The 22242-nt window shown below is 50.6% G+C and overlaps 1 protein-coding gene across 1 annotated transcript in view; it reads right to left on the reverse strand.

Annotated features, from left to right (window-relative positions):
• The window catches only part of RGS10 (regulator of G protein signaling 10), a 46664-nt gene extending 41738 nt beyond the window's left edge, over positions 1-4926 (reverse strand). Inside the window, exon 1 of the mRNA XM_075533661.1 lies at positions 4740-4926. Coding sequence (XP_075389776.1) covers positions 4740-4788 — 49 coding nt within the window. The 5' untranslated portion in view covers positions 4789-4926. The remainder of the gene's footprint in view (positions 1-4739) is intronic.
• Positions 4927-22242: the final 17316 nt, after the last annotated feature.

Genomic DNA, 22242 nt, shown 5'->3' on the forward strand with positions numbered 1-22242 from the left:
CACTCAGTCGCACTGTCTGTCCAGAGCTGGCTCCAGACCCAGGCCGGGCACGTAGGTGACCACACCGACATGACCCTGACACTCAGCTGCCCACCTTGCCTGGAGCTGCAGGCCCAGGCCAGCAACGATGTTCAGGGGACAGTCGCCGACTTCCAAGGCTGCCTAGCTGCTGGTGGTTACAACAAAGGCATTAAATTGTTCCATGAGCTGTCATCTTTCGCACCTTAAGCCCAGCAAGAAACCTGAAAAGGTTTCCTTAATGGGTGAATGCAGCAGACCCAGGGTAAGCACCTATCTGCTGACAGGTAGTCTAGGGCTTGGGGTTTGTTTTTAGGGAAAGCATTCCCATGATAAACCATGTAGACCTTCATCGGAAAGCAAGGACAATGGCTAGAACCCTCTAGAGGCCCTGGCAGGTGAGAGCCAATGGAGTGGGTCACTTATTGAAAACACAGCCTCGTGTGCTTGGCACAATGGGTGTGTGTGCGGATTGTGGTAAGAGTTGGACGAGCCCCAATAAAATAATTTTTTTTAAAAAAGAAATAAAATACAACCTTAACTCCCCTCCTTTCTGTCCCAAGAAAGACTTGGTGGGTCTGAGGGCAGGTCCAGAATGGGGAATTTCGTCAAGCCCCCTCCCTACACCTCCACTTGGTGGAATATACTTTGAGGGCCTCTCCTTCGGGAAAGGAGAATCAGGAATTCCACGTCTGGAAGGGGGTAGGGGACACGGTTCTGAACAGCCTTGCTGAAAAGCAGGGCAGGGCTAAAGCAGGAGGTATTCAAGGCAGCAGGGGGGGAGCCAGGACCCAAAGCAAGGACCCAGCCTCTGCAGAGCCTGACAGTTATGTAATTTTTCTTTGAAGAAAAATCACTCAGAATTATCACAATAACCACCACCAAATTCCTTGCAGAGCCTGGGAAGGTGCCCGTGTGAGCAGAGAGCCAGAGGATCCCCCTTGCCTGGCTTCCCACTAACTCCACCTCTGGGTTCCCCTTTTCTCCCTAGACTCCCCTACGCCCACTGCTTGGCAGTGATGACCTTTCCCACCTGGGGGGCAGACTTTAAACCTAAGAATCCGAAGGAAACCCTGCCCGTGGCCCAGGTATCCAAGTCCGGTCTACAGTGCTTAGCGATGGAACTTCCCCACACAGAGTTCATTAGGCTGATCACCTGTTACTCTGAAAGGGGCAGAGTCTCCAGGGTCCCTCAAATGTCCCCCAGCCTTCCTGGGGTGCAACCTGGTCACCTGTAATAGCACTCACCACCCACGAGGTACCCAAGATTCCACTGTTCTAGGTGGGATACCTCAATATCCCAAACAAAGATACCTTCAGCACCCCAGCTATCCAAAACCCTGTGCAGGGAGGTCACCTGCCACTCTTCTGAGACAAGGAAAGGGGGGATAGGAGAGCGGCTAACAATTATTACACACCTAGCGGGTGGAGGGGGGCTGGTGAGACAGGGAGTTATGCAACTAGAGGCTAACCACAAGGTTAGCAGTTTGAAAACACCAGTCGCTCCATGGGAGTTTCTACAGGACTTTCTACTCCCATAGAGAGGTACCCACATGGGCAGTTAGACCCACACGGGCAGGGTCGCTGGGAGTGGGCACTGACTCGATGGCAGTGAGTTTTTTTGAGTCTGAGTTGTCCCGTGTTTTCTTGTGTTTCATCCTCACAATTCTATGAAATCCATTTTACAGATGAAGAATCTGATGTGGCTGGTTAACGAACTGTTTTGGGGGTACGGGAGGTGGGGCAGCATTGAGTTTTAGCATTTCCTGATTTCCATGGTGTGGGTATCCCACCGCTGCCTATTTCAAGCTCTCCACAGCTTAGCGCTCGCACTTGGCTATCAGAGGCCAGTGTGTTGCTGTGAAACTGGAAGCTAAGTCACTGACATGTGCCCACAGGGAACGTATACTTGAACCAAGAATCACTCGACAGGCCTGAGCAAGGGAATGCTGTGCCTTTAAAGTCAGGATGGGAGCCTCTCGCAGTCCTTATTCAATCTGCTGAGCAAATAATCCGAGAAGCTGAACTACATGAAGAAGAACGTGTCAGCAGGATCGAAGGAAGGCATCAACCACGTGCCCTATGCAGATGACACAGCCTTGCGTGTTGAAAGCAAAGAGAACTTGAAGCACCTGCTGATGAAAATCAAAGACTCAAGCCTTCGGTGTGGGTTGTAGGTCAATGCAAAGAAAACGGAATCCTCACAGCTAAACCAAGAGACAACGTCACGACAAATGGAGAAACGCTCAAAGTTGCCAAGGATTTCGTTTTGCTTGATCCACAGTTTACATCCAAGGAAGGAACAATCGAGACATCATATGACATCGCACTGGGCAAATCTGCTGCCCAGGACCGCGTGGACGTGCTACAAAGCAGAGCCGTCACTGAGGACCACCGTGTGCCTGATCCAAACGATGGTTTTTATTTTAATTGCCTCACACACAAGCAAAGATTGGGCAATGCGTAAGAGAGACTAGAGAAGAAATGATGCATTTGAATTGTGGTCATGGTAAAGAACGTTGAAAGTCCTATAGAGTAATAGAAAAACAAACTCGTCTGTCTTCTTAGAAGCGAAGCCAGAATGCTCCTTACAAGCAAGAATAGCAGGGCTTTGTCTCACAAACTCCGGACATGTTATCAGGAGGGACCTGTCCCTGGAGAAGGACAGCATCATATTTGGTAGAGGGCCTGTGAAAAAGGGACTCTCGGCTCAAATATAACATTCATGAGGATCGTGCCAGACTGGGCAGGGTTCTGTTCTGCTGTGCACAGGGTCCCTCTGAGTCAAAACTGACTCAGCATCTTCTCACAGCAGCATGCTTATCTAGCAAGGTCCCAGAGGTTTGCGCTCAACGAATAACGGAAACGTTAGCCCTGGGGTTCCGTGACTAAGCACTTGGCTGCTAAGCCAAACAGATCGGTGGTTCAAACCTACCAGCAGCTCCGAGGAAGAAAAGTCCTAACAATGTGCTCCAGTGAGATGACCGCCTGGGAAGCCTTGGGGGCCGGTCAACTGTGTCCGAGAGGGTCACTATGAGTTGGAATCAACTCATTGGCACAAAACACGAACCTAAAGGCTAGCAGGTGGAACCCTCACAGTAGAATGCCGCAGGAAAGGCCTGGCCATCTGCTTCCATGAAGAAATAACTGCCACGAACACCCCGGGCAGCAGTTCCACTCAGTAACACAGGAGCCCACACGAGTTGCCATCCACTCGATGCAGTGCGTGTCCTGGTTTAACCACCACTGCAACTGAGGCACAGAGAGGTCAGTCACTTGTCCGAGGGCACCGGTTCAGCAGCAGGTGTTTAGCTAAGTCTGTGTTCTGACCACTGCACCATATGCCTGAGAACATCCACAGGGAAGCAGGGGAGGGCTAAAATAAACACCCCCAAGGGAAGTCTTTAATCAAATCCACACACCTATAAGGCCACTAACACTAAGTTAGTGCTCACTTTAAAAAAAGATGGTGGAAAACTTCCATTCATTTGTCGTTTCATTTTTCCATGAACTTGCTGAAGCCCCCTCCAATCAGCTCTTTATAATAAGCCGAAGAGGGACACAGAGCCCTGGAAATGCTGTAGGACCAACGTTGACCTGCTAACCACCGGGTCAGCAGTTCAAACCCCTCAGCCATGGAGCCTGTCATCTCCCTTAAAGACTGGCAGTCTCAGTGACCCAGGATAGAGTCGCTGTGTGTTGGAACAGCAGTGGGTTTGTTTTGGGGATTAGGTGGCCCAGGTTTTCCTAACATGTTAAGTGCAACCACCGAAAGAATCAGATGGGTCAGGGACCCTTCTGATCAGCATTCCCATTCTGCATGTCCTTAGCTGCAGAGAGAGGTCAGGTTAGGTGTGGTGCAGGTGGGACTCACACCCACCCTGTCTGGCTCCAGTCCAAACTCTGAACCTCATACTAAGTGAAGAAAGGAAACGGGCCACACTATGGACTCTGGCTCTAAGCAGAAGGTCTCGGATCTTGGAGTGGAAGGTGGTAGTCTGTCTTCTCAAGAGGCAGGTAAACCTGGGTTTGAAAGATTCACTCGCCATCACCTAGGATGTGTGATTGGGGGAGGGGGGATACCCACAGGCTCGGGACTCTAGGAAAGTGCCATCAGCATGCCTACCTTGCCAGGAGTCCCCGGGGTGCAAGCACTCACAAGAACCTCAGACATAGTCCTGGCCCCCACTGGGCACATGAAAGGGTTAAGCCAACTGGGATAAAAAAAAAGCCCGGTTTCCGTCTCTACAGTGGATTCTAAGAAGTTACCCCAGGGTGGCTTCAGGTGGTCTTTCCTTGGCGTGCCCCCTCTCCCTCCTCGGGTGCCCCCAATAAGCGGCTCCGGTTGGGCTCCAGCACCCGTGTGCAGCCCGCCGCCTCTGGGCGCGCTCGGCATCCTTCCCAGCTCCGCAGCCGCAGCACCCAGCACTCCAGGAGGGGACCCCGGCGGCGGCAGCGTTCTGCTTTCGAAACCTCAGCGCAGCTCTCTCTCCAAAGTTTGGGGTGCTGCGGTGCTCCTTTGGCTCCCAGACACTCACTAAAAAGAAAACTGCCGCGGTTCCTCTTTCGGCCAAACTTCCTCCCGGCGCCCCGCGGCTCCGCGCTCCAGGCACGGGGGCGCAGGGAGAGGGCGCGGGCGGCGGGGCTCCCGTCGGGGCGCTTCGGGAGCCGCGCCCGAGCTCGGGCCAGGGGGGCACCCAGGCGGGCCCCGGGCCGCTTACCTGACGGCGGCCTCTTCCTGCTCAGCCGGCTGACGGCGCGGGTGAACATCGTGGCGGGCGGCCCGGGCGCGGGGAGCCGCCGGCGGAGCAGCCGAGACCGACAACGCCGAGGTGGAGGCCGGACGGGCGGGCGAGAGGCGCCGCAGCAGGGAGGCGGGGGCGGGGGGCGGAGCCTCACACGGCCCCGCCCCGAGTCCCCCCTTCCCCACGCTCGCCGCTACCGCCGCGTGGCGCGCACTCCCCGCCCACGCTGGTCGGGGGCGGTCTGGGGCAGGCCCACCCCGGGGTGCCTGCGCCCGCGCTGGAGGCGCTTGCCCAGGGAGCTTCGTCCGGCGACGCGGCGCGTCCCCAGGCGCCCTGGCTCGGCGGGTTCCCGGGAGATACCGCCCTGGACCCGCGCGCCGCCGCCCTCTTCCTGCAAACGCCCGGGAAGCGCCGTGCGGGCGGGGGTCCCCGCGGTTCCGAGACGGAAGCCCGTCCTCCGAGAGGTCCAGAGGGCCCGTCCAGCCCGCACGCGTCCTGGCCCGCGGCCTCCTCAGGCTCCGGCCTCCAGGGCCCCCCGCGCGCCGGCATGGTGCGGTGGGCACGGCCTGGGCGGCGGGGCGTCCCGAGAACTGGGGAGGGAGCCCGCCCGCCCGCGCGGAGTGGCGTCTTTGGCCCGCCTGGGACACTTCTCCAACTTTGGTGGCACGTGGGTGCCGCGCCGCGGGAGTCACTCGGGGCCCGGGGCGGGGGGCCTCCGCGACCATCGCTCCCGGGGCGCGCGCGCTCCACGCCCCTTCTAGCGCCCGGGTTCTGCACATCGTCCCAGACCGGGTGTCTTTAGATCCGCCTTCCTGTGTGTTTCTGGCCAGGCTTCTTTTCCTCCTCCTGTGTCTGGCTTTGTCTCTAAATTGGTCTTTATTTTTAGCGGTACTAATTGCTATTTTTCCAAGCCATCCTCCAGCCATCGGCCCCCCTCCATGGTTCCTTTCACAGTATTTTCATTCGCTGGAACTTTCTTTTGTATCTTCTATTCTGAGCTTCCTGGTCGCCTAATTCTTTTTCTCCCTCCAGCTTCCTACCGCCTAGACCGAGTGTTCCACCCTCCGGGGATCCTGCATTTCTCCCCTCGCCTTCCTGCCTGCCAGCGCCCATTAAGCACTCAGTCTGCTGCTGCCCTTAGATGTTTGTCCTGTTGCATTGCCATGGAGGGTCGCTGGGAGGAGAACGAACTGGATTGTTACATCTGAGCCCATTGTTGGACCTACTGTGTGTCCATCCATCTCGTTGAGGGTCTTCCTTACACTGTCTATTTTACAAGCGTTGGTTCCGTTTGGGTTGAGTTTGGTTCAGGGCGCAACCTTACAGGTCACGGTGACCAGGGATCTAGCCGGTCCCAGTCTGTTGTGGGACTATCCCAAGCACCCACACAGATATAGTGGGATCAGCCGGTTATACTTTTAAACTATAGGCGGGACCTTTGTCTATTGCAAGTAGAGCCTTTTCTTCTATCTTTCGTTCTTAATACATTCCTAGAGAACATTCTTTTGCACACAGAGTCACTATGAGTGGGCACCAGCTGGGCAGCATCTAACACCAGCAGCCACTAAGAGCGTTTCTGCCCAGCTGGGGCTCACATAACAATTACTAGCAGTCTCTTCAACATGGCCCAGTGTTATTCAGTCATTTCTTCAGCAGGCTGCACACAACTGAATTGTTTCCAGGGCCACGTGTGCGCCTGTGCCAAAGTCCTATGGAATAGAAGCTGGTAAAATACCTCAGTGTGCACACACCAACCGCCAGTTGGTTCCCTTGACTTTTCCTGAAGGAAAGGAAATTCTCCACCCTGGAAGAATGCTGGATATTACTCACAGAACTGCTTTTGGATGTTATCTATTCTAATACCCTCTCGCCTTTGTTAGCCGTAGGGGGTGGCAGCTAGGCTGAACTAAGGGTTGGAAGATCAAGTCCACCCAGCGACGTCACCGAAGAAAGGCCTGGTGACTGCTTCTGAAAAACCAGCCGTGGAGGACTCTCTAGTATCAGGAGTGGGAAACTGGGCCGCTACAACTGTGTGTTGTTTGGTTTGGTTTTTCTCTCTGGCTGGGACTTGATTGTCCCTGCTCTCATTCACAAGTTGAAGGCCGATCATCATTTCAACCAGTCACTTGTACCCAGAAAGACGGTAGAGAGGAGGAAGCAAAAGGTGCTCTGGGGTCCCCGGATGGTGGAGAGCTCAGGTCTGTGGGTGACAGCAGCTATGAGGACGATTAACAGCCTCTCGGAGGCAGGTCAGAGTCCTAGCTTGCACGGGCTTTCTGCTTTCCCATAAAATCGCCTAGGGAAAGCCAGCTTAGCACAGGGAGTAAGGCGCTGGACACAGCAGCTGAGCCCAGCCAGGTCAATTGAATGCTAGGTCCAGGCCCCCCACCCTGATATGGTCTGGTGTGTGCTTTTATACGCGCCCCTCCCAAGCTGGGTGGGGGCGGGGAGGCTTTTCAGATGTCTTTCAATGTCCTGTTAGCTTCTCACATAGCGCCAAAATAAAACCCTGGGATTGACGTATAACATACACAGCGTTAAACTTTTGTTTTGAAATCTTGAAAGGCTGTCTTAATAAAATGGCTATAAACACTGGTTGAAAAAGTGTCTCACTGGGGCCGTTTGACCTTCCCGAACTTCACAAGGGGGAGAGAGGATAACCATCACTCCAAACTAGAGCTGGTTCCTTCGAAACAGGCCAGGCATTCCTCCTCTCCCCGAAGGTCTTACCAATTCTCCCACCGTGCTCTGTTCGTTTACTGGGCTCAGTAAGGCATTGCGATGACCACGCAGCACTCACACGTGATGCTCACGATTTGAAGTTCATTAGGGAAGGGCTAGATTACAACTTCGGATCGGGAAGGACTCGATAGAGTTCTTGGGTCAGGACAGCTTCTTGACTGTGCACGCAGGCAGGCCTCTCCCTGGCCCTCAGCCCCTTGGGCCTCTGCCCTGTCTCGGGCAAGTGTTAAACGCCCTTTAGCTCCCCTGAGAAGTGCCCAGAGGCACCCCACTCTGTCAGCCCACTCAGCTCTCTTGCCCCAGGGACCACGAAGCCAAGCTTGCAAACTGCTGCTTCTGCTGCTCATTGTCTCAAACTGTCTTGTTACAGGGACCTTGGGGCTCAAAGGGCACTCTCTGCCCAGCTCTTCTTTCTTGGAGTACCTCCGGGAAGGTTTGTTTGAAGCAGGTAGCCAAAGTGAGCAATCCCCTCACTGGGGCTCCATGCACCTTATTGATATAGTTCCACTGGCCATTAGGAGCCCTGGCAGGGTTACAAATTGGGTTGTAAGCCATAAGGTCAGCCGTTCCAACCCCACAGCCCTGATGAGGCTTTCTGCTCCGGGAAAGAGTTTTAACCTCAGAAACTCAGAGGCAGTTTGACTCCGTCCTAGAGGGTTGCTCTGACTCAGAATCCACAAGACAGCAGTGAGTGTGGTTTGGTAGGCCGTCATTTGGTAGGAGTTATATCGAGAGACAGTACAGAGACACGTGACCTGTCAGACTGCTCCTTTTAAAAGTGGCTCAGAATCCGAACGTGCCCTGCTTCAAAGGCCAAGTATAAAGTATACAAACTTACAGCTTGTAAGGTTTTCCAAGTAACACACACACACACACACACACACACACACACACACACACACACACCCCACAAATTCTACTCGTGGTTTGCATCTGAGTTTTGTAGCTCCAGGGCCCCAGCAGCATGGCCGCTCTCACCCCACTGGCCCCACCTCTCTTCAGGGACAGTCGGGACTGGCAGGAAGAGCCCTGGATCAGGAGTCCAGTTTCACTGATGGAGGGTTCGGGACTGTCTGTTCCACTCAGCAGCCTCATAAAGCTGGTCACTTGTGGATTCCCCAAGTGGCATTTACAGTTTAGCAGTCTGCTCCCAATGGGGAGGCCGGCAGTTCAACTCAACCTAGAGGTGCCTCCAAAGAGAAACCTGGAGATCTACTTCCATTAAAAAGCAGCCACTAAAAGTCCAATTGAGCACAGCCCCCCTCTGACGCACACAGGGCTGCCTTGTGTCGGAATGGACTTAGTGACATATGTGTGCGTGTGTATTTGAGTAATTCTTAGTCTCTCTCGCAGCTCGGGTATGTATGGCAGGCATCGTGTCCATATGCGTGTGTCTAACCGAGCATAGATGGTCTTTGTCTGCGGCCGGTGAAGTAGGTAAGTAAATAAGTACCTGCCCCGCAGAGGAGAGGCCTGGGTACCACTCCCAGCTGCCTGGCAGCAGATCAGCTGTGTGTCCTCAGTCACAGCCTCTTGGGATTGAACCAGGAAAAGATGCCACCTACATCTGAAGGGTGTGGTGCTCTACAGCAGTAAGCAAGAAAGCACCTGGCCCGGTGCCCAGCCCATGTAGGCGCTCCAAGCACCCCTGGAATCTGAATGGCTTTGACTCTCCCCACAAAGTTGTTTCAGTAAGTAGTACGTGTTCGCCTACCCCCTGGGGGGGAGTGTGACTTTTTCCCCCCAATTAAATGAAGTTGGCAGGCCTGGTACCAGTCTGATGGAATAGACATTGCCATGGTTAATGGGGAGGGGAGGGGAGGGGGGAAGCAGGTGGTTAGAAGCTGTCTGCAAGGAGAGAGGCAGAGGCAGCTATGTGACCATGAGTATGTACAGCGGGCATCAGAGCCTGCCAAATGCACCAGTGAAAAATCCTACACCTGCAGTGCAGGCCGAAGACACCGCAGAGGGGTGTGTGTGTGTGTGTGTGTGTGTGTGTGCGCGCACGCGCGCGTGTGCAGTTGAACAGCGCACTTGTCTGCTTTCGGTGCTAGTTACACTTGAGTTTGGTAGCACTGGTAAGTTACCGTCTAGTCCGAGAGTGGTCCAAAACTGCGTGGTGAATATGGGGTGATTTGGAAACATGCTCATGGTAAAGCTTTCGCTGAAAAAAAGAGAAGGGCAGAAAAATATCCAGATGCAAATGGAGGGGAAAGCTTCGGGGAGTGCGGCTGGTTTGTGTGTAGAAAGCTTCAGCCAACAGACACCAAGCTGGTAATCATGCCGATCTCCGAATGATGGGACCACACTCGTCCCCTGATCCTGGATTTGGAAAATGTCTGCCAGTGTTGGGGGCCTTGCAGTCACTTCCGACCCCTTGGGGTCCTCTGGGGCAGGGAGGCTTTCCAAGCGGCCACCCTTCAGGAAGCAGACTGCACGTCTTTCTCTTGTGGGCGATGCCACCCTCGGACCTAGTGGGTGGTAGCTGAACACTTAGCTGCTGCGCCACCAGGGCCCCTTGTCTGTCCGAACAGGAGTACGGGTGGGGGAGGGGAACTGGCCAAACTCCCCACTAGGTTTAACTCTATAAACATGTAAACCCGCATTTTTACAACATTCCTTTAGCTTTTTGGAAAGCGGTAATTTCCCACGGAAGAAGCCAGCAGACAAGAACTTCCTTTCCCATCTTTGATCCGTCTGCATCTCAAGAGTCGCACATTCATGGCATGTCACAGCGGGAGGAGCTCCGGAGATCACCATGTTACACTGCACATGAAGGAACAAGCCAGCCCGGCTGGCAGCTGCATTTGAGCTTGGCTGAGACCGGAAGCTGGGTCTCTATCACACCCTCTCCCTTGGACCACACTGACATCCATGGGGCTGCCCCTTCCAAGAGAGGTTCCAACTGAGATCAGCCGCGAACCGGAGTGGCCCAGTTCTGTCAGCGGGCAGGCCCACGGCATCTCCCTCATCTCAGAACAAAAACAAGCACGTGTTCGCCTACCCCAGTGCTGTCCCTGGTCGCCTCACTGCTGGGGAGGCCATCCTCGCCGCCTCCAGCCCTCTCAGCTCCTGCTCGTCCCAGCGTCTGGAACCTTCTGGTGTGAAGCCACTCCTCCTCGTCACCGGTGTCTTCCATTTCAGGAAATCGAAATTCCCATCTCTCTTGACCCATTTGAGTCGGTGGCTTTATTCTTCCCTCTTAGAACAGTCTCCCCTTGAAAACAAAAGATGCTCCTTACACACACACTCACCTTCCTCTTAACCAGCGGTTAACCTGTGGGTCTCAACCCCTTTGGGGGGGTCGCACGACCCTTTGACAGGGATTGCCCGATTCATAACAGTAGCAAAGTTAGTTATGAAGTAACAGCAAAAGGAATCTTCCGGTTGGGGAGGGTCAACACAGTGTGAGGAACTGTATGAAAGAGTCACGCATGCTGTTAACAGTGGCTTCACGGAGGCTTACTCTTTGGCTCTCTTCTAAGCATTGGACTGTTAATCCCAATGTCGGCAGTCCACACCTCTTGAGAACAGGAGATGAGGCTGTCTGCTCTCAGACAGACAGCTTACAAAGCCGTGGGAACCCTGTGTGGGTCCCTGTGAGCGGGAGACTCGATGGCGGTAGACAGAGCATGGCTTCTAACGCCCTGTGGTTGTGATACCATTTGGGGATGGGTTGTCTGGATCCTTCTTTCCTGGGTTCCTCAGTTTCTTCAGATTTTATTCACAGGTCCCCTCCTCGAGACCCCCTGCCTGTCCTGTAAGATGACAGCCCCCCTCCCTTATGCCCTTTTTGTCCCCTTCGCCAGCATCACCTCCGCATAGACTGTCAGTCACTACTCCCGTGCTCATGGCCCATGCTCATCTGTCAGCGTGTCCTGCGGTGGTGGCTTGCATGGGGCGGCGATGCTAGCAGCTGTCCCACCGGGATCTCAAATACTCACTGCAAGGTCACTCAAGGTGAGCAGGTTTCTGAAGAGCTTCCAGACTAAGAACAGGCTACAAAAGGGAATAGGCTGTCCACTTTGGAGAGATTCCAAACCAAAAGCCAAACTCACTGCCATGGTGCCAGTCAGTGCGGATGTAGAGCGACCTGATTCCAAAAGCTTGTGGACAGAATAGCAGCAGGACATGGTCAGAGAGTGTCAGACGCTGCGCCCCGGGAGTTGGAAGGCACTCCTGGAAGATGTACCTCCTCCCAATTGCAGGCCTCTGCATCCCATCCACCAGCCTATGCCCCATGCTGTCTCTGCTTCTTCATCTTGCTTCCTGGTCATCAGCTTCCATGAGTCAGGAGAAGTCGGACTTGAATCTGACTGGATGTGTTAGTCTGGGTACTTCACAGAAACAAATCCGCAGAAATTCATATGTGTGGGAGAGAGTTTTATATAAAGGGTAAGTGCACATCAAGAAAACATCCCAACCCAGTACTGCCCAAGCCCCCAAGTCCAACATTAACCCTTATGTCTGATACCAATCCATAAAGTCCTCCTCCATCTCACAAAACACACAATGATGCCGACTGCAGGAGGAAAGCATAATCAGTGAGTGTGTAAGCATCTCAGCGCTGGCAGGGGTCTCCACACGGCTGCTCCTGCACCCAGGGCTGCATCGGGGTAGGTCCATGAGGCTTCTCCTCAGGGATGTCTCACAGGAAGTGAGTCTTGACAGCTGAAGCAGGGAACTGGCTAAGGCAGCTGCACCCTGGTCTGACCATCAGAGAGCAAGAGACCCGAGAACTAGAAAGGTGAGGCTCACTGAGCCATTTATCTGTCTGCCCTTCAATTAACCCCACGTGTGTTTATCGGCCAGGTTGGCACAGTAAACTTTAACTATCTCACTGGACTTAGCTATTTGAACAACCGTGTAAGTCATTTCTTGATAGAAATCTTCTTTCTATAGACATGTACACACATCACTGGTTTTGTTCCTCTGGAGAGCCCAGCATCACACAACAGGAAAGGCAGGCATGAAATCCAGCTATTCTGTATATAGATAGTACTGTACACAGTATACACACAAATCACATGCACGTGGCAGTTTTTCCCACCTGATCATCTCCTCGTGTGTTAGTGTCCAATGCATTCCATGACTGCTCTATGTGTGTGATGCCGACGCAGGTACACTTAATGGGGGAAAATACTGCAGTACCCCTGGACAAGGCCCATGAAAAAGGAAGAAGTCATGGAAAAGAGAGGTCAGCAAATCTGGAAGCAGATGGAGAAGTAGAAACTGATTCAACAAGAAGAGGAAGCCATGGCCCAATTCAGGCAGAGGGCCACTATGAGAACAGGCTGGCAGCCTCAGGAAACTCGAAACTGAGCTGAAACACACAGCCACAACCGCAGAGAGTGGGGAAGTGGAGGGCCAGCGATGGGGACTAGATGACAGTCTGCATAGGGAACGTCAGGTCCCCCCCACGCGTACCCCAGAAACCAGAGCCTGTTTCTATTGGAAATGAGTCGCTGAGGGGGCGGTGGGGCGCTGGGCTGGAATGGGGCGGTAAGGGAAGATCTACCTCTTTGCGGTGAGGCACCTTCCCCCCTCGCTTCTCACCAGCAGTCAGGTGGCCTCACTCACCATCAAGGAGTCAGGCCAACTCCTGGGGACCCAGGGCCACAGAGGAGGACCACCCCCATGGGCTTCCAAGACTGTCAGTCTCTATGCAAACAGAACCGTTGACCTTGGAGTTAACAGCCCAATGCTTCCACCTCTAAGCCAGCAGATCTCTTGCCAAGTGTATTGTGGTTGAGTACCACTAAGTTGGTTCTGACCCATAGAAACCTGATGTTCAACAGAATGGAAACACTGCCTGGTCGGTCCAGGGCCACCCTCGCCGTTGTTCTTGTCTGAGCTCATCGATGCAGCCACTGGGTCAACCCATGTTGTCCAGGCCTTCCTTTCTCACGGCCCTGCTACTCGGCCAAGCGTGCTGTCCTTCTCCAGGGACTGAGCTCCCCTGACAACGGGCCCAAAGTCCACGAGGCTGAAGTCTCCCCGTCCCCGGGACACCCTCGTGCAGGGAAACGCACTTCTCAGCAGTCCGTGAACTTGCAGGGTTTTCATCAGCTCCATCGTTCAAATGCTTCAATTCCCTTCTTCTTTGATCTTCCTTCTTCAAGGTCCAACTTTCAGGTGCAGACAAGGAGATAGAAGATACCATGGATTATGTCCAGTGCATCTTGGTCCCCAGAGTAACATCCTTGCTCGTCAGCACTTTAAAGGGGGCATGGGCAGCAGATTACCCGATGCAACGCCTTCATTGACCTTTGGCCTCCTACTCCCAGGATCCCTGACTGGGGAGCCATGCAAGACGAAATCCTTGATCATGTCTCCGCTTTTCATGTGACCTCTTGGTCTCGTGGTGAGGGTTTGGGTCATCTTTATGTGTGGCTGCCATGCACACTGAAGGCTGCGATCTGTGGTCATCACGGAGCGCTTCACGTCCTCTCAGGAAGCACGGTGTGTCACCGGCATCATCGCAGGTTGTCATTATCCTTCTTCCCATAGGCCAGCTTCTCTGAGTGTTTTCTCAGCAGGCAGACTGTGTGTGTCATGAACTCACCGGCACTGAGTCGAACCTGTCTCACCAAGAGGAGACAGGACAGGGTAGAACTGCCCTTGCAGGCGTTCCAAGACGGTCACTCTTTATGGGAGTAGAAAGCCCTGCTTTCTCCCGGAGAACAAAGGTAGAGTGACATCGGGAAATAGGAAATGGTGATGGCTACTTAATGCGGTGAACTTCCTGTCACTGAATGGCACTCATAAAAAGTTAAAATGAGAATGTGATAACAATTGTACGAGCCCCCAATAAAATGATTAAAAAAATAATAAAAGACCAGCATCTTCACCTTAAAAAAAAAAGTTAAACAGACAGTGTTGTTACCTGTAGTTCACCACTATAAAACAATCTTTAAAACTCACCCTTCGGTCAAGAGGAAATTCATAGATAAGCTGGTGATTAGCATAACACTCCAAGTTCATTAGCTAATGGGATTCTACGAGTCCCATGCACTGGAGGAGGGCTGGTGGCACAGCTGGCTAAGTGCTCGGCTGCTAATCAGAGGTTACCAGTTTGAATCCACCAGGCTTCTTCAGGAGAGATGTGACAGTCTGCTTCTGTCAAGAGCTCAGCCTCGGGAACCCTGTGTTGGCAGTTTTATTACGCTTACATGCTCCTCTGGGGGGAGCCCTGGTGCACAGTGTGTTGGTTGCTGCCCAGAAAGTCAGCAGTTCAAATCTACCAACCACTCCATGGGAGAAAGATGAAGCTTTCAGCTCCCACAAAAAATGGTCTCGAAAATCCCAAGGAGCAGTGAGACTCTGTGCTACGGTTTCTGAGTCAGAATTGGCTGGATGGCCATGGGTTTGATTTTTGGAGGCGTAATAGAAGAGTATATGGGACTGCAAGTGAATGTAACAGGGGTGACATGCAGGGAATTATGCAAAGCCAGCGAACCACCAAAGACTGTATGCTGCATTCTTTCATTTACATCAAGTTCAAGACAAACAAAACCCACCCAAACTCACTGTCATTGAGTAGATTTCTATTCATGGGGACCCTGGAAGGCAGGGTAGAACTGCCTCTGTGGGATCCGAGACTGTACTCCTTATAGTAGAAAGCCCTCTCTTCCCAAGTTCAACAGTAGCCACACTACTAGACAGCCCTAGAAGCTGGGACAGCGGTTCTCAACCTGTGAGTCACGACCTTTTTTTTTTTGGGGGGGGGGTCAAGCGACCCTTTCACAGGGGTCACCTGATTCATAACAGTAGCAAAATTATAGTTATGAAGTAGTAATGAAAATAATTTTATGGTTGGGGGGGGGTTACCACATGAGGAACTGTATTAAAGGGTCATGGCATTAGGAGAACCACTGAGCTAGGGGATAGGTGGGGGGTCATAGACGGGGGAGCGCAGGAAGTTTCTGGGGTGGCAACAGTACCAAATCTCCTGACCTGGGTGCCATTTACAAGAACAAATTCACCTGGTGAAATACAAGCCGTACATGGGATGTGGACCCTTCTGCGACCCTCTTTCAGTCTTGAGTATAGGTATGGGGACCAGGTGGGAAGCTGTTACAGTGGCAGCGGTGAAAGAAAAAGTGAAAAGATCAGGCCTAAAAAGTGATGTTTTTAAATTTACATTTTTTTTTTCACCAGTCTATTAAAAAACCAACACATTGAATGTCAAAACCAAGCACTGGCTTGAAAGGAGCAGGAAACTGGAGTGTGAAAGCAGGTGTTCTGGTGCTATTGTGGTTATGCATTGGGCTGCCAACTGCAAGGTCAGCAGTTCGAAACCACCAGCTGCTCCAAGAGGAAGTTTTCTACTCCCATAAGGACTTAGCCTCAGAATCTCACAGGGGCGGTTCTAGCTTGTCCTAAAGGGCTGTCGAGTTGTCATCACTGCAGTGGCAGTTAGTTTAGTTGGAGCTTCGTGTGTAAACGCAAGTGATTTCTAGACAGGATGAGAATGGTAACACTTCCCACATTTGGCAGCCCAGCCCTAGGTTAAGGGCAGGGAGGTAAGACTCAGCCAAATTAATAAGTGGCCTTCAAGAAACATTTACCTTTCATGACAAAAGGACAAAACACCAAAACAAACCCTCAGCCTTCGTTAATTCGGACTCATATGCCCTACAAGGCCGTGTTTCTGAGACTGTAATTCTTCAAGGATGCAGACAAGCCTTCCTCCCAAGGAGCAGATGGTGGGTTTGAAGCAACATTCCGAAGGTTAACTCACTCACTGTGCCTGCAGGGCTCCTCGATAAAGGGCGAACGAAACGTTAAATAACACATGCTGGCTGATGGTGCCGTTCCAAGAATATCCGATTGTTAAAGATCAACCCTTAGGGTTACTACCATTTTTATTGGATTGCTGTAAACCTTTTATAAGTCGTTTCAGCATTCTAACGTAAATGATGAAGACCTGTCCTATTCTAACCAGTACATACACTGGTGCCCACGCCAACTTCAGAAGTCCATGCACTATGTCACTGCCCCTTTGAGGTCTTAACGGCCATGCTGACCTCGGCTGTGACGCGCAGGTAAATCCTGCAGGAACCCACTCTGAAGCCTGGCAGCCCCTCAACCCTCCACTAGCCTTCTCGAGGAACCATGGTCAAGAGCTCGGTTGTTCAGTCAGCAGTTTGAACCCAGCAGCAGCCCTGTGGAGGGAAAAGAGCAGGTGATCTGCTTCTGATAAGCAGGACGGAAAAGGCCTAAGTCAGAAGCCTCACAAGCCTCCGGCACTGGGGCCCAGGGCCGTCCACTTCTTCCTGCTCCTCCAGCTCCTATCATTGTTGAGGGGAAAAGGAGCCAGTCCTTACCAAGGCCAATGAGCTTAATCCCATGTCCGACACTCCCCACGCAACCACTGAGCCCCCGAATCTGCACCCTAGCCAGCAGCCCAGCTGGTTCTGATGCAGGCTCCGGCAGCTCACCAGGGCTCAGGGGTGATCTTGTTTATTTCGTGCCTTGTCACCTTCACACACCACCCACGCACACTGTTCAAGACCCTTCCGTTAGCACATGGCAGTGTGAAGTCCCTGTCCCCCTGGGGTTTCCATTCTTGAAGCTGTCGATCAAAAGGGCACAGACATGAGCCACCAGGGAACGAGAGGGTCCATTTAAAAAGGAAGACTCCCGCATCTTCTTATAAGGTGCAAACCCCATCATTTTATTGCAAATGATCAAGGCATTTTTTTTAAAAAAGTATTTGCCCAATATCTAAGACGGGTGTGGACACAGAGACATCTTAAAGGAAATGAAAAGGAAGCTATCGGGCGGGCGGCGCAGTGAGACAGAGGGAGATGTCTGTAACATTGTAACATTGCTAAGTCCCCTACTGTTTTTACTTTCCCACAATATAAATGGTTTTATTGTCACAATTCATGTATCATACAATCCAATAGTTCAGTCGTATTTTAAAACCGCCACAATCAATTTTGGATTAATCTCTTCTTTTTTTGTGCCCCCTAGTCTTCTTGGAGGAGCCCAGTGACGTAATTACACTTTGGGCTACTAAGCACAAGGTCAGTAGTTCCAGACCACCAGCCACTCTGTGGGAGAAAGACAAAGCTTTTACTGACAGCAAACGTTTCTCAGGGGGGGTGGCAGAGGAGGTTGAGGGGAATGGGGATCTAAAAATGAGGGCATGAATGAAAAAAATATAAACTCATCCTGAGGCGACTGAACTACTGAATTGTATGATTATGTGCATTATATGCCAATGAAATTGTTGACAGACTAACCATGACCCATGACTAACCATAACTAACCATGAACCCAAGAAACCAGTGTAGACTGTGTCAACAGATGACCATCAAGTGCAAAGTGCCATAAAAAGTTGATTTTGGAATGTGCAAATATGCTTGATGCACAATTGATGGATGTATGCACTGTGCTAAAGAGTTGTAGTAGCCCCCAATAAAATGATTTTTTTAATTACGTTTTTGTTTTGGGTCTACTTAGTAAAGTGTAGTCTTACATAAAGGAACATCAAAAAGTTCCTATTCGGGCACCCCTGGTGAGAAACAAACACTTTTCTCTGTTTCCCAGATAAAAATTTAAATTCTGGCACATGCAGGTGGTTGTAAAAGCAGAAACCCTAAGCTATTTACCATATGAATCAGAGTAGCTCCCCTCCTGCTGAGCCAGCCCTGTCTCAGTGACCCTGAGTCAACCAGCCAGAGCGCAAGGGTGATGAAAAGCAAGCCACATGGAAACAATTAGGCCAGTGGGCAAACGGGCCATAGTCTCCACATCCCGAGACTACACGAGATGGTGCCTGGCTACCACTCCCAGCTGCCCTGGAAAGGTTCACACTCGGTCCTGGGTAGAGTAGGGAAAACTCGAACTCACCAGACAGACCAGGCTTACTGGTCAGACAGACAGGAGGGCCCTTAGTAACCTTGGAGGTTGAGGACAAAGTGTAGAGGGTTAGGGGCGGAGAAGAGGAAGAGGAGGGGAAACATGGGGAGGACATAGGTAAGTGACGGTGCACAGAGGGGACCACAATCTTTTGAGTTGAAACAAAATGTGTATGAACCACTGAATGTACAACGGATGACCTGCTGTCAACTTTCATCTCATTCACAGTAAAGCTGTGTAATTCCTTCTTGTCAGTCCTTAAGAACACAGCAGAGTCAGGTGAGGCCAGCTGCGAGAGCAACACCCAGGCGTGTTTTTAAACATAGTCAGGCTGGCTTCCTCGGACTGCTATAAACCAGCATGTTCTATCCCTGCTTGCAAACTTCCCAAGCTGGCTTCCAGACACCGGACATGGGTCACGTGGACGCCTGAGTGAAATAGTCGGTGGGTTCTGACCACGCTCTCTGGTGAAGTTACGATTTAACCTAAGTATTAGATCTGGATTGAGGATCTTAAATCTGTATTTTCCTCCAAGCAAAAGTCCAATTCTTATAAAAGCCCAATTCCTACTAGAGCTTCCCTCCCACCCTACCCCTCAGGTAATATTTTCTCCATTTCCTGGATAAAAAAAAAAGGAATTAATTAAGGTAGTTCTAAAACCAGAAGCCCTATCTATCATCCCTGAAGATTATTTACAGAGTACCAATGTATGCACCAGGACACCTAGCTTACCTACACTTTCAAAGTCAGAAGCAGGTAAAGAGGGGAGTTCAGGTTCCATATTGATATGCTTAAACAAAATCAAATCAGCACAACTTGGAATGACATTTTAAGTCATAATTTTTAACGTAATCTCCAGGTAAAATATACACTAAAAATGCAACTTTGATGTGCTCTTTTGAGAAGCCCCAATTTAATTTTAGTGTCCAGAATATTTCCATAAAATTTACTCTTTATGCTTAAGAACTACCAAAGATCAACCAGCTACTGGTAGCTGTCATCAATTTCTTGAGACAGCTGCTCAAGAGACACTTGGTAGGCTGTAAACTGTCTAGCCTGCGTATCCCTCGGAGGGGCTGATGGGCTTGAACCAATAACTTTTAGTCAACAGTTGAGTACTGAACCACCATACTATCAGGGCTTCTCAAAAACTCACTGCCAGTCAATTCTGGCTCAGAGCAACCCTACAGGACAGGGCAGAACTGACCCTGTGCATTTCCAAGATTGTAACTCTTAATGGAAATAGAAAGCCCCATCTTTCTCCCAAGGGGTAGGCTGGTGGTTTCGAAGTGCTGACCTTGAGGGCAGCAGCCCAATGCATCATCACTACACCCCGATTTCCTAGGCATAGCAAAATGATCGCTCCCGTATTTGGGGATGGAAAATTAATACGGTTTTACTACAGTCAACAGCAGAGCACACACTTTTGGGAGGATGCCAATGTCTACACCTCCACACGGAGATTAAATGTTAGCACCTGTACAGAGTCCACAATGCCAGGAACATGCTCCCCCACGGTTTGTCCCGTGGCAGTCTGGGAGGATTAGGCAATTAAAGACAATAAGAAAAAGCCACTTATTAATCTAGTCTTTATTGAAAGACTTACTTCAACTGCGAGTTACAACTTTGGCTTAAGTTGGCCAGTCAGTCATGTCAGTCTCTCACCACCAGCAGACAGAAAAATCCAAGGGGGAATGGTATTGAGAAATACTCATCAATAATTAAAGCAAGAAGATGGTAGTCAGAAACACATCACCAGCGTCAATCTCAAAATAATTCTGAAACAAGAAACCATTTTCTCACAAGCCCAAGAATCCCTGCTGCTGTTCTGAATAATCATGGAAGAGGAATGGTAACGATTCTTCGGCTTAAACTGGATCGAGAGAGCACTTGACTTCATTTTGTGTTCCAACAGTCTGATTCCTGTTATCTTGACAGTTCTATTTTGAAATGGTGTGCCGGCTTTGGATAAGCAGATTTACATTAAAATAAAAAAATCATTGACTGTGAAATAACTTCCACTAACTGAACTGACCATGAGATCTTGATCTCGTGCCGTAAAGGACGCTCCAGTCTGAAACTTACATGGCAACATCCCCAGCCCGGAGACCCAGGGAATGCTCCAGCTGTCCTCAGCTGTCAGTTTTCTCAATAAGCATCTTAATTTACTGGCATGTCAAAAAAAGCAAACTGATAATTTGGTAGGCTCTATCATCAATATAAGAAAGTCGTTAAGTCATTCAAGTTGATTAATATAACTTTTTGGATGTTGTCCTTATAAAATATAAATTTAACCTCTTCAAAAACATTCCCCAAAGAGACTATGCATGAACCAAAGAAACCAGGGTAAATTTTGTAACAGATGCCCATCGCGGGGAGGACTGAAGAACGTGCCATACGGAAGATGGCCGAGACGAACTTCAGACCCTCCAAGTTTGTATGCTGACTACATTTGGCAATCATTTGCAGATGGGCTACTGGGGAAAGCAATACCAAAATCACGGTGGTTACTAATTTATAAAAACCGTCACTCTTTTAAAGATAGTTGTTTGCAAGACTTGAAGGTTGTAAAAAATAGTAATTTGTGGGTACAAGTTGCATCCCGCTGCTTAACCGTCGGGTTAGTTTCGCGTTTTGGTGCGCAGGCTGCTTTGTGTTTCAAACGCGGTGCCGGGGCACGTGCGCCCCCTAGCGGTCACATTTCACAGAGGTCGGGTTTTATCCGTTTTCCACTCCTGTTTTGCTAGGAAGCTGAGGCAGCTTTTATCTGTGTAGGCTGAGAAGTACCTCAGAAACTACCCTGGAGGCTTCAGCATCTTCCCGGTTGATACAGTAACAAACTCGGCACACAACACAGCCTCCGTTCAGGCCTATCGTTCCACACACATCCATGGAGAGGGCAAGCACAGATCAAAGTCGACTGTATACTACTTAAACGGAAACTCCAATCACAAATGGGTACACTGAGCCAGCCGTCTAAAGATGTGTCAGCCATTGGCTACAAAATTCTCGGGCAAAATATATCTGATTTTAAAAAACACCTAGACTACACAACTTAAAGGAACCTTGAAACTGAATTGGTTTACAAGGTTTTGAATCAAGGTATTTACATACCAAATAACATAAAGCAAAAAAAAAACCCCAAAAAAACGAAACCAACTGATTTCCAATGACATTTAAAAATGTACCAATGCATTCAAGATTTGTATGAAATTCAAATTAAGGCTTTTTCTGCATAACTTGTGTAATTTTAATTTTACACGGTAGCCAACCTTGGAAATGTCTTAAACAGGCTCATCGTTCCACTGCCCTCAACGCAGCGGAGTGGGTGAAGTGTCGCTGCAGGTAATTACATTGCTGCTACTTCTATGTCGAAGCATGCTTTTTAAACATATTGACAAGGTGGCGTCGAAAAACCACAGGTAAAAGCACAAGTCTGGCTGTCTGACCTGAATACAAACACCATACCCGAAACCCCTTCTTCCCAAAGAAATGCAACCTACTAGTGTTAAAAACCAACACTTGATGACGTTTTAAAAAATGTCTGAACGTGGATCCCAACATTCACTCAAGTCACTCAGACGGCGCGGGTCCTTATTTGGGTGGCCAATATTCAGTGTCAGTCTGCCTTCGGTTCTGTGGGCACAGAGCAAGTATTCCTCCACAGTGGCTCCCAAACCACGCACTTCTTTAGCATGCCACCCCTTGTTCCGCCGGCTGGCCTCCAGGGTGGTCCACCTTGGAGGGAGGATCAGGACGACCTTATATGTGATTCCCAGATTTTCACAATCCTCCTTTAGCTCATTTTAAAAACACAGTGAATTAAAATACTGAACAGCAAGGTAAAAATGGAATCATATCTAAG

The sequence above is a fragment of the Tenrec ecaudatus genome, chromosome 16 (genome assembly GCF_050624435.1).
Source record: "Tenrec ecaudatus isolate mTenEca1 chromosome 16, mTenEca1.hap1, whole genome shotgun sequence".
NCBI lineage: Eukaryota > Metazoa > Chordata > Mammalia > Afrosoricida > Tenrecidae > Tenrec > Tenrec ecaudatus.